The 16,704-nt window shown below is 41.1% G+C and overlaps 2 protein-coding genes across 3 annotated transcripts in view; one reads left to right on the top strand and one right to left on the bottom strand.

The window, feature by feature from the left end:
- Positions 1 to 16,704, top strand: part of LOC144203013 (plexin-A2-like) — a 62,890-nt gene that overhangs the window by 38,132 nt on the left and 8,054 nt on the right. Inside the window, exons 9-24 of the mRNA XM_077726186.1 lie at positions 1,234 to 1,348; positions 2,128 to 2,328; positions 2,834 to 2,930; positions 3,586 to 3,785; positions 4,844 to 4,995; positions 6,609 to 6,726; positions 6,935 to 7,071; positions 7,430 to 7,597; positions 9,143 to 9,236; positions 10,300 to 10,542; positions 11,529 to 11,672; positions 12,329 to 12,563; positions 12,634 to 12,776; positions 13,554 to 13,822; positions 14,897 to 14,963; positions 15,290 to 15,436. Coding sequence (XP_077582312.1) covers positions 1,234 to 1,348; positions 2,128 to 2,328; positions 2,834 to 2,930; positions 3,586 to 3,785; positions 4,844 to 4,995; positions 6,609 to 6,726; positions 6,935 to 7,071; positions 7,430 to 7,597; positions 9,143 to 9,236; positions 10,300 to 10,542; positions 11,529 to 11,672; positions 12,329 to 12,563; positions 12,634 to 12,776; positions 13,554 to 13,822; positions 14,897 to 14,963; positions 15,290 to 15,436 — 2,530 coding nt within the window. The remainder of the gene's footprint in view (positions 1 to 1,233; positions 1,349 to 2,127; positions 2,329 to 2,833; positions 2,931 to 3,585; positions 3,786 to 4,843; positions 4,996 to 6,608; positions 6,727 to 6,934; positions 7,072 to 7,429; positions 7,598 to 9,142; positions 9,237 to 10,299; positions 10,543 to 11,528; positions 11,673 to 12,328; positions 12,564 to 12,633; positions 12,777 to 13,553; positions 13,823 to 14,896; positions 14,964 to 15,289; positions 15,437 to 16,704) is intronic.
- Positions 1 to 16,704, bottom strand: part of LOC144203035 (peptidyl-prolyl cis-trans isomerase FKBP3-like) — an 81,733-nt gene that overhangs the window by 63,153 nt on the left and 1,876 nt on the right. The gene's annotated exons all lie outside the window — the stretch shown is intronic.

Raw genomic sequence — 16,704 nt, 5'->3', positions numbered from 1 at the left:
AGAGCGTTCTTAGTGAAATTAACCGGCAGTGGCAGAGAGCACACCAGCAATGCTAAAGGGCTCTTTGAGTGCGACATAAATACGCTAATATACCCAATCAAGTCATTAGAGCGAGCAGTCGGGAGCTCATCATACATACACGGCCCTTCATTAGCGTCGCTATGACCCCGACGAACTTCCGTGATGAATATTGCACGTTCACAATGGCTGCTGACCTGCAGCAACCCGTCATTAATAATACCAACGGCACAGCAGCCAGGCAGCTGCGGCCTATTAATACTTCACCTCACCCCACGCGCATAGACACAAAAGAAGTCTCTCTCAGCCTTGTAACCCCCACCTTTTCTGTCTGTACACAGCAAATTTGCAGGTATTCCCATGCTACACTGGCCCCCCTGGCAGATAATGATAATACAATAAATAGCCAGCAGTACATTTATTGGCATTTGTGGCTTGGATGTATAACATTGCAGAGCTGATTGTGTTTTTATTGCAGTCACCCTCAATATTTTTTTATATTTCAAGGTCGAACTCAGAAAAGAAGTCAAACACCTCTTCTAAATTTAATGTAGCAGTTTATGGTAACTTAAGTTAACACGATTTTGTTGTGGGTCAAGATGAACAGAGCGGATTTCTTTGCGGATTGGCCCTTTTTCGACAATTAACTCATTGAGTACCATTGATAGCAATAATTGTCAAATCAATTTGAGCTGAGAGTGCTAGTAGTGCTCATTCAATGGGAGAAAAGGGTATCTGGCAGTGGTCATTTAGAGGCAATAATTAAGCCAAGACACAAGTCTCATACTACTATTAAGGAAATAAACAATATGCCAATCACTGAAAAATATATAAGAAGAAAATGCTTTCCGGCCAAGCTTCATTTAGAGGTATTCACATTGCAGACAGATTTGATGCTTGGATTTTTGCTTCGAAAAAAAGCTACAAACAAAACAAGAATGTTTCCCCCTGTAAGCATTTATAGCAAATTAAAATTCTTTTGAAACAACATAAGAGCAAAAAAGCTCATGTTACATCATCTGCAAGCTTTTGTTGTCTTTCCAAAAAGAAAACTCATTTTCTTCTGCAATCTGCTCCCCTATTCATCATATTATCTGCTTGTCTATTTATTAATCCATCTAGCTCTGTGATGCATTTAACTTGCATTTGTATTATTGTGGGATATTAATTTCTCTCATTTGCACTGTTTTCACTAATGAGTACACTGTCGTGCAGGTGTCTCTCTTGCGTAAACAGCACATTCCGCTGCCACTGGTGTAAATATCGGAACATGTGCACACATGACCCGAGCAGCTGTTCTTTCCAGGAGGGCAGAGTCAACGCATCAGGGGTATGTATGTAGGAGGTATCATTAAAATGCACTGATACTTAATGAAAGCATACGTACTGTCTATATTAGTCCCAATATTTACAAACATCATATTCAGAAATAATGGAAATAAAAGACCTGACAACCGATCCTCATGAATCCCTTCTGAAAACAACACATCCAAAGATAAAAAAAAATATTTACTACCACTGAACAAAAACTATTTTTTGAAAGGATTTCACTAAATATATATTTGGAGAGAGACAGTTTTATAGTATCCAGATTGTATCATTTGAAATGATGAATTTCCAGACATAAACCCAGAAAATGAATCCCCAACTCATACATTTCACAAACATAACTACTTGGATACAAGTGTGGCTTCAATGTGCAGTCAAAACTTGCAGGCAGAACATGTATTATTAGGATTAGAGATGTATTTGTCACTATAATCCCTCAGAGACATACTGAAGTGTGCGTTAATACAGATGATGACAAGCAGACGTCGAGATAGATGACAGTGACAGATTGTTAATATCCTGTGGAGAAACAGTTATGTAAACACATCCCAGAAACGATGAGAGCAGACTGGCAATACATTGACATCATGGACGGATATACAACATCAAGTGGAACCACTTGTTCTCATCTGTTTGATTTAGAAACCTTAGAACCCATTTACAATATAGAGTGGTTTCTTGATGTACAACAGTTCAACTTGCCTACACTTTAACCACGCTTTGAATACACGTGCCAATTCAACTTCTAACTTCATACGTATTTGCCTCTTTCATATTAAGGACTGCCCCCAGCTCCTCAATTCCGGACAAATCCTCATTCCTGCCGGTGAAGTTCGACCCATCACCCTAAGAGCCCGCAATCTCCCGCAGCCACAATCAGGGCAGAGGGGCTACGAGTGCGTGGTGAACGTGCAAGGTGTTGTCCACCGCGTTACGGCTCTGCGCTTCAACAGCACCACCGTGCAATGCCAGAATAGTTCGGTATGGATAGGTTTTTTTTGGATCATTTTTTTATCATAAACTCACTCACATTCAATTCAAGATATATTTTAATATATACAAGACAGGCTCCAGCACCCCTCCAACTTTCAGGAGGTTAAGCAGCATGGAAAATGAATGAAGAAAATACAGAAGAGGCAGAGAAGGACAAAGCTAGAGAGAGAAAAAGAAAGAGTGAGGCAGAGAGAGAGACAGTGGAAAATGAAAAGCAAATAAATATGTTCCTTGTGTTTCACTGAGACCTTGTCATGTAAACTGGTGGTGTCAGAGCTAGGGAGCGAGAGCGATAGGCTGCAGATGAATGCAGGAGATGTCTTCCCTTTGTTGCGCCATTACAATGCGAGGCGTGTCATCTGCGACAATGCATGAAAAGGGCATCGTTCGCCGATGACAGATGGTTAAAAAGCCTCTCATTTCTGCTGCCCTTTCATCCTCGCTTTCCTTCTTTCTGTCCTATTTCCGCTCACGCCCGTTTAATGTTTTTCAGTACATGTACGAGGGCGTGAAGATCAGCGACCTGGCAGTGGAGCTCTCCATCGTGTGGAACGGCAATTTCATCATTGACAACCCCGAGAAGATTAAAGGTGCCTTTCCGCATTCGTCTCAGCCTATGGCCCAGAGGCCAAGGGACTCCATCCACAACAGTGCGGATAGATGGGTCACTGGAGGGCACCTCAAGGCCCAGCTAACGGCTTGCAGGGAAACTTCGCAATACCAATAAGTGCTTATCGAGTAATAGTGGATAGTCATTGGTCTGTCATTGGGGGTGAAAGATGAAGCGCACATTTGTCCAGTTCGGTGACCATGGTTGTACTGTCAGTGTTATCAAGGACAGATAGTTCTGACTTTCAACCAGGTTAGCCTGGCAGGTTGCATACAGTAAGCAGGCATACATCTATCTAAAACTACATAAACTACATAAAACTGAAGGTGATTAAAATCTCCATATTGGTATAAAGTGAGGCAAATAAGTATTTAGTCAACAACCAATTGTGCAAGTCATTCTACTTGAAAAGATTAGAGAGGCCTGTAATTCTCAACCTGGGTAAACCTCAACCATGAGAGACAGAAAGCTGGGATAGGCTCTAGCAGCCCCCGCAACCCTAGTGAGGATCAAAAAATGAGAAGGAAAATGAATGAGGGCAAAAAGGCACTGCGCCGCAAATAGCACTATTACTGTCCTTGTCAGGAAATATATCTGATCTGTTTTTAAAAAGTGACCATATGTATCTCCTACAGTGCATCTGTACAAGTGCAGTGCCCAGCGAGACAGCTGCGGCATGTGCCTACGGGCAGAGAAGAAGTTCCAATGTGGCTGGTGCAGCAGTGAGGGAAGGTGCACCATGAAGCGCCACTGCCCGCCCATCTCGCCGTACGCCAGCCGCTGGCTTGACCTTTCTGCTGCCAATGTCAAGTGCACCAACCCACGCATCACCGAGGTCTGCCTGGCTATTTTGGACTGTTGTTTGTTGAAAACCTGCCAGAGGTATAACATGAGTCTGTAATTTTAGTATTAACCTATTTGAATGGGCCTCTGCGTGTGGCAAATTCGCAAGTCAACTTCAATCTACCATTCGCTGTCTCGATATTCATGTAGATCGGCGAAGCATGACAAAGTTTGGATGAATCTAGCTTAAGTGAATCAATGCCAAAATGTTACCCATTCTTAGGGAATCTCATAAGCATTTTTGCACGTGTGCAATTTGATGAATCTTGCAACTAAACAAGACAGCGGAGGTGGTGCGCAAGGTAAACATCGTGCTTGATAAAGATCAGCGTGTCATGAGCATATGCATTAGCATATTCATGATTAAATATTAAAATCTCCTCACATGACTGCCGGAGCTCATTGGAGCCAGATGAGGAACGGAGAAACTTCAACCTAGTCAGGCGAAAGGCCAGATTATATCATTTGCATCAAGTACTATAGAAGAGAGAATCCATTAGAGAGATGTAACTTCCAGACCCCGAGTTATAGCTATTGTATTGGATCTTATTAGGTTGGGTTTACCTGGATGACAGTTGGGTGAATTCAGGTTGTTTACGAAATGCGTGACAGATCTCACTGTCACAAACCACTGTTTCATCCGCATGAAGATGGCGAACGGGTCATGTGGCGAAGACGCGGCAGAGCTGGCACTTCAAAGAGCTGTGGGCCTTTGATGTCCCACTCGTATTAATAGCATTTGTGAAGGAGGCGCGGTGAAATGAATCGAATATAGTGTTCCTCTGCTGGAAAGCACCGCCTTGGCAAGGCTGCTGATCTGCTTTGCAAGATGCTGAAATGGCTCCAGCTAAGGCGGTTGAGTTAAACATTGGAAAGGACTCCAAAATAATTGAATTAAAGGCGATAAAGTTTGTAAACTTAGCTTTTTAAGAGTTGTATACAAATAGTTGGGTCCCTGGAGTGCTTGCCAAACCTTCAAGTGTGAAATTACAAATCCAAGTAAATCTTTTGGGAGTCTGACACAAGATTGTCTCTGTCTTCCATCCATAGGTTAGCCCAGTTGCCGGACCCCTCGAAGGCGGCACACTAGTCACCATTCAGGGCCTAAACCTCGGCCTGTCTTTCTCTGAGCTGGAGGATAATGTGAAGGTGGCAGGAGTGCAGTGCGTCCCGCAGGAGGAGGGTTACATCACTGCCGAACAGTAAGGGATTTTGTTCTTTTATGGCACGTTTATTAATCGCTTTTGCTTTGAAATAGAATAGTTAGTCATATAGTATTCATATCCTAAATGTACTTTTACCATACAGCTGAAGATTGTTCCAGGCCTAATTGATAGTACAGTATTTGTCTGAAATATACAGACACACTCCATATAAAACTACTACCTACTATGAAGAGCAATGGTAGAAACCTACTATGAAGAGCAAGAGTAGAAGTGTTCACTTGTGTCACACCCATGTGGGGTGTGAGCGTTGTAACATTCTCATTGTTTCAACACGTACAATTTTAGGGCAACCCTGTATTAAAGCACGGCCATAAATCCATGCATTTCTATTTTCTACAGAGTTGTGGGGAGTGTTGTCATAGGTGGGGATTGACTCCATAGAGTCAATGGCGAGAGATGGACGGCGTTTGTGCTAGCTGCTGTTAGGAGGCTGCCGGCTCTGCCGTAATTGAAATGCGCCGCATGTAGCTGACTGGAGGGACAATCTGTTGGCCATGTGTTTTTCTTGCAGCCATGTAATGTGATTGGGCTTACACTGCAATGCTTTCAAATTTCTATTCTTATCTATGTATGTACATTATAAATACATATACATACACACACACAAATATATATATATATATATATATATATATATATATATATATATATATATATATATATATATATATATATATATATATATATATATATATATATATATATATATATATATATATATATATATATATATATATATATATATATATATATATATATATATATATATATATATATATATATATATATATATATATATATACACATACACACACACACACACACAATTCATAGTGCACTGTAAAAGACTGCGCTGTTATGAGACATTAATTTCAACGCAGGGGCACTTATTTAATGGGGTATTCATGGCACGTTTTATCTTATTGACCCAGCAGACAATATGGATTTATTGTGGAAACTCGTACGTTGTCATGACAACTGTAGGTAATGGTGGGCGGTGATGGTGCTGCAGAGGGTGGAGGGGGGATAGTTTATCATCTGAGTTGTGGAGCTGTTTTCCATTAGGAAGAAAGATGGTCTTCTACATTGACCTGCAACTTTTATGAAAGCAGCCTCAATCACAGCAGCCAGCAGCCCCTTGGGAATTAGTGTATTTGTGTGTATTTGGTGTGTTCATCTTTAGACACAAATCTTATTCCGTTTAGTTTGTATTCTTTGGGATGGAAAGCCAAGTTCAAGCTCCTGTTCCTGTGCTATGTTGAGAGTTGGCCAGCTTTATAAATGGTGTGACACTAAGTAAGCCGTGTATAAACACAACATAGAACTGTGCTTGTTGTGAGAATTGACATCCAACTCCAACTGTGCCGCAAAACAAAGGTTTTTGAAACCATGTAACTGTGTTAGTAAATAATAATTACAGTCACACAATAATTAAGGGCACAAAAGATTAGTAAGAATGAAGGATTTTGGTTTAGAAAAAGGCTTAGTAACCAGGGTTGCTTACCAAAAAAAACATAACTAAACACATTGAATGGTGTATTGAGGTACGTGCTTGAATTTCTGTCCATATTTCTGGTTCTGTATACCAGGATCGTGTGCGAGATGGCTGCTGCCACTAAAGGAAGCAAACCGGGCCCAGTCAAGCTTTGTGTGGGTGAATGCAGACCAGAACTACGTGCCCAGTCCAACCAAGTCTACTCCTTTGTGGTAATTCAATGTTCCAATCAATCTCTTCTATCTATAATTATCACATGGAGAAGGTGACAAGAGAAATCTTGATTGGTGAGCTCACAGAGATTGTGAATATTGAGTTGAAGTAATAATAATTATTTAGAGGCATGTCACAGTTCAAACCCGTAGGTCAAAATCACAAATATTTGGGGAGAGATGTATTTTGATTTGTATTTCTCAACAGACCCCTTCATTGCTGGCACTGACCCCAGGCAGAGGGCCCGAGTCTGGGGGTACCAAGGTTACCATCGTTGGAGAGAACCTAGGCGCTGGCAGTTCTGTCACTGTTTACTTTGGCAACCAAACATGCGAGCTGTACAGGTTAGCTAATTACCGACAAATTGCTTGGTGCTTCCTCTATTTTGTTTGCAACAAACCTATATCAGACAAGTAAAAATGAATAAATAATGCAGACATGACGACCTAATTGCAGGGAGTATTGTCATGCGTGTCTATTTAAAGCTAGAAATGCCTGGCAAGGGTGAGGCAAGGAGCCATTAGTTTCAGCTACTTCTAATTACACTATTCCATCCCTAATGTGTCAGTAATGAGGAAATGGTACAGGCTATAATGAACCCTCTGCCCACACAAGTGCCAGGCTTTCTGTCTGTCAAAAGCTGAAGGTTTGCCACAATCAATGAAGGGAATAAATCTCCCTCTTTGCTTTCACCCTCAACAGGAGGACCACATCAGAACTTGTTTGCTTCTCTGCCCCGTCTGTGACTGGAGCAGGGCTGGTGCAAGTCAGTCTGAGAGTGGACCTGGCCAAGGTTCCTGGTAGTCTATCCTTTGAATATATACAAGACCCCACAGTGCAGCGCATTGAACCCCTGTGGAGCATCACAAGGTAACACTAATAAACAAACTAGAGCTTGATGTTGCTGACGAATTAAAAAGAAAACAAAACATATTTCCTCCCTTTTTCCACTGTATTCACTGAAAAAAACAACCTATTTGGAATAGAAGACTGATGAAAGCCTCAGATCTTCACTATCTGAATCGTGACCAAAATGTTAAATGTAGGATGATATTGCTAAGAAATGTAAACAAAAAATAAAAGATAGATGCATGCACCAAGCGATAGAAATCAGGCCTGTAAAACCACAAGTTCAAAATCAGAATTTAACTACTAATGGACTCGTTGAACAGGTTTCTAGTACAATAGATAATTAATTAGAGAAAAAAAGTCATCTTTGTTGCTTTCTTTCGACAATTTATGCTTCAACGACCTTAACTTTAATGTTTTGAGTAAAATGGAAGAAGGTTGGACTTGTTAAAACACCAAATGACATCACCACTATTAATAATAGTTTCAACAACCTTGGATCGTGAATGGAATGGTTTCAGAAGTGACTGACAGTCTTGAGAAAATGAGCGAACACTGGCCTCTGCTAAGATATTAATCACATTTGCTATCTTTTAAAGAGCCAACAGTTGACAACCTTGGATTATGTATTTTCTCCTCATCTCATTCGGGCCGCCCTGGATTATGTATTAAATTAGTGTTTTCGCCAGTTGACAGAAGAAGCTAAAATAACATGTAAGGAGATGTCAATTTAATGGTTTCTTCCATTTCTCTTCCATGCTTTTCGCCTTGGGACCTTTATAGATGTCTTGGTAGATTCATTGAACTCACAAGATTTAGAAAAAGTGTGCACAAAGGGGATTTGCAAGCAGAGCTTGCAGGCAAATCCCTAATTTTGGTTGTATAATGTTTCATGAATGGTTGTAGCTAACACAACTCACGTTTGTGTGCTGAATATGCTTTTAATTAGACAAGCAATGCAAAGTGAGCAAAACGCAAGATAAAAACAGGCCGCGGGGTTGATCAGAGATACAACAACAAATCTCAGTAGTTTTACAGAAATAAAGCAAGAATTTTAATTTCCTATATATTTTATTGAACTTTATCAGCAAGGAGTTTTGCAGAGATGCTATCAAGACATCTCTTCTGGAATCTATAGTCCCATCATGATCCTCTATAAACTGAGCCATAGATTTCGAAACACAAGCAGACAAAGTTTTTGACACACCCTCTGACTGGAAATGTTCAATTTTCCTTTGGGTTTTCACACATTGAGCTGTGAGATTATACCAGTGAACAGGTTATGCAAAACATCATCGAGCATGTTATGCCCGAACCGATTTGTAAACAAGCAGCTCCTGCATAGACGCGACTGAAGACAAAAATAGAAGCCAGCTGCTTTCCCTCATTTGAACCAACATGCCCACCCAATAACAAAGAGCGCAATGCTTTGCCAACTTCTCCAAAGATCTACTCCTGCCACTTGTGAGGAAAACACTGGGCTTGAAAACTTACAAAACCAATCTATACTAACCCTAATTAGCAAAAGACTGCAACCAATAATCACTGTGCTCTCCTCTCACGCAGTGGCCACACTACGTTGACTGTGACGGGCACCAACCTGGATGTTGTGCAGGAGCCACGAGTCAGAGTCAAATATGGCGGCCACGAGTCCGTCAATGTGAGTGTGAGAGTGGCGCGCTGCAGTTAACGCTAATGAAATTGCTTATGTTTGATCAATGATGATCGAATGAGATCTCAAGCTGCGGGAGATTCACTGCGAAGCCTGCCATTTACGCATGATTCGTTAGATCTTATTTGACCTGTGCTGGGTTTTTTTTAATTCATTTTCTCTTTAAATGAATTATTTAACTAATTGGACCCATAACGTGGGTGCAAAACAACATAAGATCCCATAGCTAACGCTGTAACTACATTGCACTTTGCTACTATGTGGATTTAATGCCTGTACATAATTTTTCACTTGAATCATTTCCCATCAAAAGCAAATGCAGTTCTTCCTGGCTTGGCACCAACGGCTCATGGTCTCGATATATGAATTTTCATTGTAGGTTTGATTGGAGGCTTTGTCTGGGTATAAGAGCCTAAACCTAAAAATGTATCATGTATAGACAGTGATCTGCTTGGAGCCAATTAAATGGTGTGTTAATGATGCCTGCCCGAGTTTTGAGCTGCTCAATTAAACTACACATATGACAGAACTCCAGGCAGAACCACGATCTGAGGGAGGCTTATAGTTGACCTTTGACACACATCAACTTCCGAGAAAGGGGTCACTGTTGAATTTAATGAGAGTAGCAGTTCTATCGTAAATATCTAAAAAACAGCGTGGACAGGAGAAAATGCTATGAAATACAATGAAGCCAACTTGAAGCCAATCTTTGCAAAGCCAAGATAACCACCAAAAAAAAATCTAAATAATTCACCCTGCTCAGTTGAAAATGTAGGGTCAGACCGATTTTGAGTAAATTTTAATGAAGAAATAATGAGTTGGTGACAAAGGCACCAGACATCTTTAAGTTCTTAGTTATCAGCAACTGGAGAATGGGCTTTCTGCAAGATAAATATCAATGATGGGTTCAATACACCAATACCTTGAGTAAACAAAAAACATGCTAATTGCCTGATTTTGCACAACACTACCTGCAAAACTAGTTTATTGCGCAAGAATGTCAAGTGTTTCCCCTTACAGTAACTTCATCTTGAATCTATCTTGTGCATAGGTTTGCAAAGTGCTGAATACGACCACCATCAGCTGCTTTGCGCCATCACTGCAGTCTGAGTATAATGGCGGCCAAGTGGAGAGCGTCAAGCATGTTGATGAATTTGGCTTTGTCTTCAACAACGTCCAAGCTCTGCTCACCTACAACAATAGCAGCTTTCTCTACTATCCCAACCCTTACTTGGAACCCCTTAGCCTCTCAGGCATTCTGGAGCAAAAACCTGGTGCACCCATAATCCTAAAAGTAGGTTAACGGTTATTGAAGTGTGCATTCAACGTATACCCTTACTGGTTAAGGAAAACGTTTAATTCGGTGTCAGGTACATACACAATCAATTTGTGTTAGATTAAGGATTTATCATTTATAGCTACGCAGCAATTCTATCAACCAATAAACTATGACTTTGCATGCCATCATACATTGTTTCATCCAGCGACTACAATCTTGTTTGGAAACAGCATTTGGGAGTTTACTTACACACACTGTGTATACTGCAAGGGCATGATGAAGTTGTTAATTTTCCCTTGGTTAAAAATTAAAGTAAGAAAAATGAGGTTTGACCACCCTTTTTGATCAAGCAAAACTGAGGAACAAATATTGAGCTGTTTAATGCTTTTCTCATCAGAAATGACAGCCTATTTTGGTCATGTACTAGTGACGTGTCTTCCAGGGATCAATAAATTTAATCCCATTTCCTCATCTTACATTCATGGTTCAGGCTCAAAGCATCAGAGGCTGCTTCCTCTGTATAGTACATTTCCTCTTACAAAAAGCCTTCTGGTCCAACAACACATGGTTATTTTTTTGGGTCTTGCATCATGTTTTTTGTTTTATAGTTTCATGAATTCAAATTAATCAAATGCTAAACTCTTTGAAAAAAGGATTTAAGGCTTATGTGTTAAAGTAGGACTTTTGAAGGAACTGGAAACACCTGATAATCTGGCAGTACATTCTTCAAGAGAACTGATGAATAGAATTAGCAAACATTTGCATGCTAAGCATTTAATTGAAATTGGCAGACAGTAAACAACATTGAATTCAGGGGGTATTTCACTTTGAAAAATAGGTTTTAAAGAATTAGCCCAGATAAATTATCACAAGGATCATTTATATGCTAATACAATTCAGCAGTAATCAAATTAGCAGCCTGAGGCCATAACTGCTGAAAAGAAATGAAAAATCTAGCTGGTGTTCCGCATCATTCCATTCCCCTCTTCTTCCTGACGCAGGGTCGTAACCTGGTGCCATCGGCTTCAGGCGGTGCCCGGCTGAACTACACTGTGCTCATTGGGGACACCCCCTGCTCCCTCACAGTGTCTGACACCCAGTTACTCTGCGAGCCACCCAACCTCACTGGGCAGCACAAAGTTCTGGTCAGTCTAACGTGTCACTGTCTGTCACTGCATCTGGTTGCTTGAATGCCATGGATGTGGGTCAGTAGGCATTTTCCGTGTTTGTGGGTCGACAAAGAGATTTGTCTCTTGTCATTGTGTGTCATTTACGGTCGGCTAGCCAGCCAATTGCAGCAGCACATTGCCCCACAGAATTATTGACAGGCGTCTTTGCAAAATTTGGGGAGAAAACTTGAAAACCACAAGGGCAACACAATAAATTTGCAGCCAGTTTGAAGTTTTCATACAACTACAAGGACACAGGCTATGCCAAGGATCTTTGGTTGGCTTTTATTTATTTAGCTATAGCATCTTAAATTTTTATCTTTAGAGCGTACTTTCCTTTTTTCCAGATAGCCAATAAAGCAGGTCGAGTTTGTATTCCTTTGAGGTTTCTATTGCTTGCATTTTAAAAAAATAGTCAAATCTGAATTCTTCTGTAAAGGAACAAAATCCACAGTTCATTGTCACCATTACCACAATGTAAATGAGTTTCTCCATATTAATAATGGTTTTTGCAGCTGTGATTAATAGTACAGTATAATATGTTACCTAGATCACAGTATATCTCAGCCCAAATTTGTAAGTGGCAGATAAAAAAGTCTACACGCACGCTAACTCTTCTTTGATTTGCCCAGGTGCAAGTGGGAGGACTTCACATCTCTCCGGGCGAAGTACACATCCGTTCAGACAGCCTACTCACACTGCCTGCCATCATGAGCATCACTGCTGGGGGAGGGCTGCTTCTGGTGGTGGTTGTCATTGTCCTGCTCGCATACAGGCGAAAATCGCACGAGAATGACCTGACATTGAAGAGGCTGCAACTGCAGATGGACAACCTGGAATCTCGTGTTGCTCTGGAGTGCAAGGAGGGTGAGCACTGGCAGTCAAATAAGCTAAGCATCCTTAAATCATCATAAATGCTAAATGTATTTCTGTGCAGCCTTTGCCGAGCTGCAGACGGACATCAATGAGCTGACAAGCGACCTGGATCGAGCTGGCATACCGTACTTGGACTACCGCACTTATGCAATGAGAGTTCTCTTCCCAGGCATCGATGACCACCCTGTGCTCAGAGACCTGGAGGTATATTTTCAAATGCTGCGCATCTCAACCTTAAGGCTATTAAATAACACAGCGAGAGCGAGTGTTCTTGGCAGCAGCTGTCAGAGATCTGTCAAACAGAGCGACGTAAGTCAATGAAGGCTGGCACTTGGAAGTTTGTCTTGGGTTTGATTCATGTTGTAGCACCTGGCAGTTTGCAGCCTCACCCAATCTCAGCAGTTCAGTTTAGTCAAACCGTTCACCGCGACTTCCCCCATCTCTCAAAAATGTTCAAAGGTTAGATTTCGTAGTTATTTTAAGACCGTGATAGATGTATTTTTCGCTAATAAATCCTGTTTAAGCATTTTCAGGAGAAAAGCCAGCAGGTACACTGGGGGAAAATAACTTTATAGGTACCTTTTGATCAAAATGGCTGAGCCCAATATATGTTCATTTAACACATTTAAATAATCTGCCACTGATTTGTTTCTTGGCAACCAGCCCTGGGCGTTACTTAACAGTTTGACGAAAAATCTCCACAACTGGGATCTACATAGTTTTTGCAAATAAATATAAAACAAACATTCACTTCTATTTACACAGTCATTAAATTTCAAGTAGAACACTTTGTCAAGGCACAGTGCGAGACTGCAAATGTGTCTCTATCTTGACTGCAATCTGTTGTGTCTCTCTCCCGAGACAGATTTAAGTTGCGGTGGTATAAATCAAAAGCTTTCCGTTGAAAGCCTTTGCTTTTGTTCCCTCGGTAAAACGATCATGCAATTTCATCTAATGAGCACGATGGGCTGATGCGTGCAGGTGCCGGGGAGCGGACAGGCAAATGTGGAGAAAGCCTTGAAGCAGTTTGCGCAGCTGGTGAACAACAAAGTCTTCCTTCTGACGTTCATTCGCACGCTGGAGCTGCAGCGCTCGTTCTCCATGCGGGACCGTGGCTACATGGCCTCACTCATCATGACGGCGTTGCAGGGGCGATTGGAGTATGCCACCGACATTCTCAAACACCTTCTCTCTGACCTAATAGAGCGCAACCTGGAGAGCAAGAACCACCCCAAGCTGCTCCTGCGCAGGTATAGTGCACTGAGAAGGCACTCTTTAAACAAGACAATTGCACTGACATTTAATGATACACTTTAGAACTTAAAGGACATGCATGAACACGCTAGTTGCCTTTTAAGAGGGAGGACGCGCAAGCCAGCCTTCACCGGGAAGGCAGCACCGGTCTGGTGGAGTAAACAGTAAAAAGGGCTTTTGGTCAGACAGTCTCGCTGATACTCCGCCATTCCGGACAAAGACAAGTCCAAGCCTTTTGTGAGCAGAGACCAAGACATGACAGAAACCAGTCTAAGACTTTTGGAATTTGACTAGACCAAGACCTTCAAAGGTTGGTCTCCAACATTTACAACAATATAGATAACTATTGGCCTCATCTCAGTCCAGCACCTCCCCTTGCAATTCTGACGGATGAGTAACTAGGTCAAATATAAGGCAGACTACTTTCGCTTCAGCAGTGTGAAAAAGCTAGTCGGGAGCCCTAGGCAACCGGGCGCATGAGCAGACAGGTGAAAGACAGCGGCAGTTCCATTGATGGAAAAAGTCAGGGCATACTGGGACAGGATGACAACCTAATGGGGGAGAGCAAGTACAGTGCCAGAACAGTCCTTGTCAATCTTGCTTATCTTCCATGTTCCACTCCTGAAATATTTGCCTGCTTCTTCCATCCCTACCTTTCCTCCTGCCTCTTTGGTTATCACCAACCTGTTTTCCCAGTGGCTAGGCCGGCCTGCTGAATGCTTAATGACTCGTTTCTTGAACACTGACAGTGCCGTCAATCTAAAGGGAACCTCATTAAAAATAAGTAAACACGGTGCAAAGACATCTGGACACATGTTAAAGCAACTGAGTGGTGACACAGCTGTCACTCTTGCAGACAATGGCATTGCAGAGAAGGAAAAGACCACAAGGCAGTTGCTCTTCTGAGGCTCAGCAAGTGGATTTAGGATTCAATTTTCATCCCACAGACTGTGCATGCTGTGTCCATAGGCTTCAACATTGTCAGACTCTTCTTTGTTGATTTATACAAAAAAATAAACCAAGTCAAAGTGCTCAACTGGAAATGACTTTTATCTCTTTGTGCCTCACAGAACTGAGTCGGTGGCAGAGAAGATGCTGACCAACTGGTTTGCATTCTTGCTTCACAAATTTCTCAAGGTAAGACATTTTTTCACTCGGCAAAATTATTTGCCAGTTATTAGAGTAGCATCTGTGATGCTAGGCAATGTGTTAATGTGACGCAACTACTTGCTTCCATTCAACACAAAAATTAGATCAGGTTTTACCAGTCTCAACATATTTTCCCCAAACTAATACACTGCATGAGATTACCAAACTCATCCACTAGGCATAATATGTTTTGTTTATCGCAACGCTGAGAAGCTTATCGTCTCACCTCATCTACCGATTTCTTTCTTTTGTGTTTCTCTCTTTCACATCTTTCTCTGTAATCCACAATGTGGGCGCCTGTCCAAAACAAAAAGGAGTCTGCTGGCGAGCCCCTTTTTATGCTCTTCTGTGCCATCAAACAGCAAATGGAGAAGGGCCCTATCGACGCCATCACTGGCGAGGCGCGTTACTCGCTCAGCGAGGACAAACTCATCCGACAACAGACTGAATATAAAACACTGGTAAGTGAAAAAAATGAGGCAAAGACCCTTCGTTCCCACATCCTAAAAAATAAGCACGGGAGCGGATTGGACACTCTAAATTGCCCCTTGGTATGATTGTGAGGATGAATGGTTGTCTGTCTCCTCTTGCCCTGTGGTAGGCTGACAACTAATTCTAGGTGACCCCGAAAAAAAGTCTTCTCAAACTGAGATTTTTCAATCTTGCAGAATGCATATTGCAATGTATTGGTATTCCCCATAGGTCACGATGTCAGTTTTTTACAACATCGTTCAACCCTACTCCATGCACAACGTACATTTACAAAAAGAATATGAATGGACAGGACGTGACACCGGTGTTAACATATTGAATCCTTGAAGGCTATAACAGAATTTTTGCATTAACCTCTTGTCGATTAAGAGAGCATGACAATGCATTCCTATGATTTTGCGCCATTCGCATTCTTTAGCAGCTAACACTTTGCACAGCATCATTTGCTTTCTCCCACTGAGCTCCTTTCAACATCTTTGAGACTGTGAGGAGAACGGGCGGGAGAGATGGGGGTTGTTTTGTTCGCAGAATGCAAGAGAGTAAGAGGTCATGTCACTCACAAACAAAGAGAAAGAGGAGGCAGGGAATACAGAACAAATTGGCATTTAGTTGATGCAGAATACAGACTATAAAGCACTGTTTCATGAACACCATAATCCACTCCAAACTTTACAGATGGACCCGATAAATGTATTTTTTACATTTTGTATACACAGTGCCAAATTTAAGATGATCTTGGAAACACAAAATAAAACAAGTATAATCATTTTACAGATACTGGATTTAAAGTATCTTAGATTACATGCCCATTGATGTCAATGCAAAGGAGGATAAAAATATGGATACAGATATAAATCAGGTACTAACTGCATCTGCAAATTTGAGTGCAGCGTAAATTTGCAGATTGGATAAGAAATGTAGTAATATGTATTAAAAGGTAGAGACTACAAATCTCAACTAAAGCTAAAGAATAGCACAATAATATAATGTACTACTATTATTGGTGTATCAAGCAAAAAAGAAAAGAAAAATGCTAGAGAAAAAAAGATTGAACACAATCATTACATTTCATTAGAAGTACAAATGTGTCAAATGGATTGAAAATCCACCTTTAGAAATATACTTTGTATTATTATATTAGTAACAAGATTCTTATTAAATATTATACCAGCATGTTCCCTAAACAAAGTATGAACAATAGCAAGCAAGTCTAATAAAAGTGACAAAGGAAACTGCT

Source organism: Stigmatopora nigra, chromosome 10 (assembly GCF_051989575.1).
Source record: "Stigmatopora nigra isolate UIUO_SnigA chromosome 10, RoL_Snig_1.1, whole genome shotgun sequence".
NCBI lineage: Eukaryota > Metazoa > Chordata > Actinopteri > Syngnathiformes > Syngnathidae > Stigmatopora > Stigmatopora nigra.
Note: the sequence above shows the minus strand (reverse complement) of the source record. Positions and strands in the feature narration are given on the sequence as shown.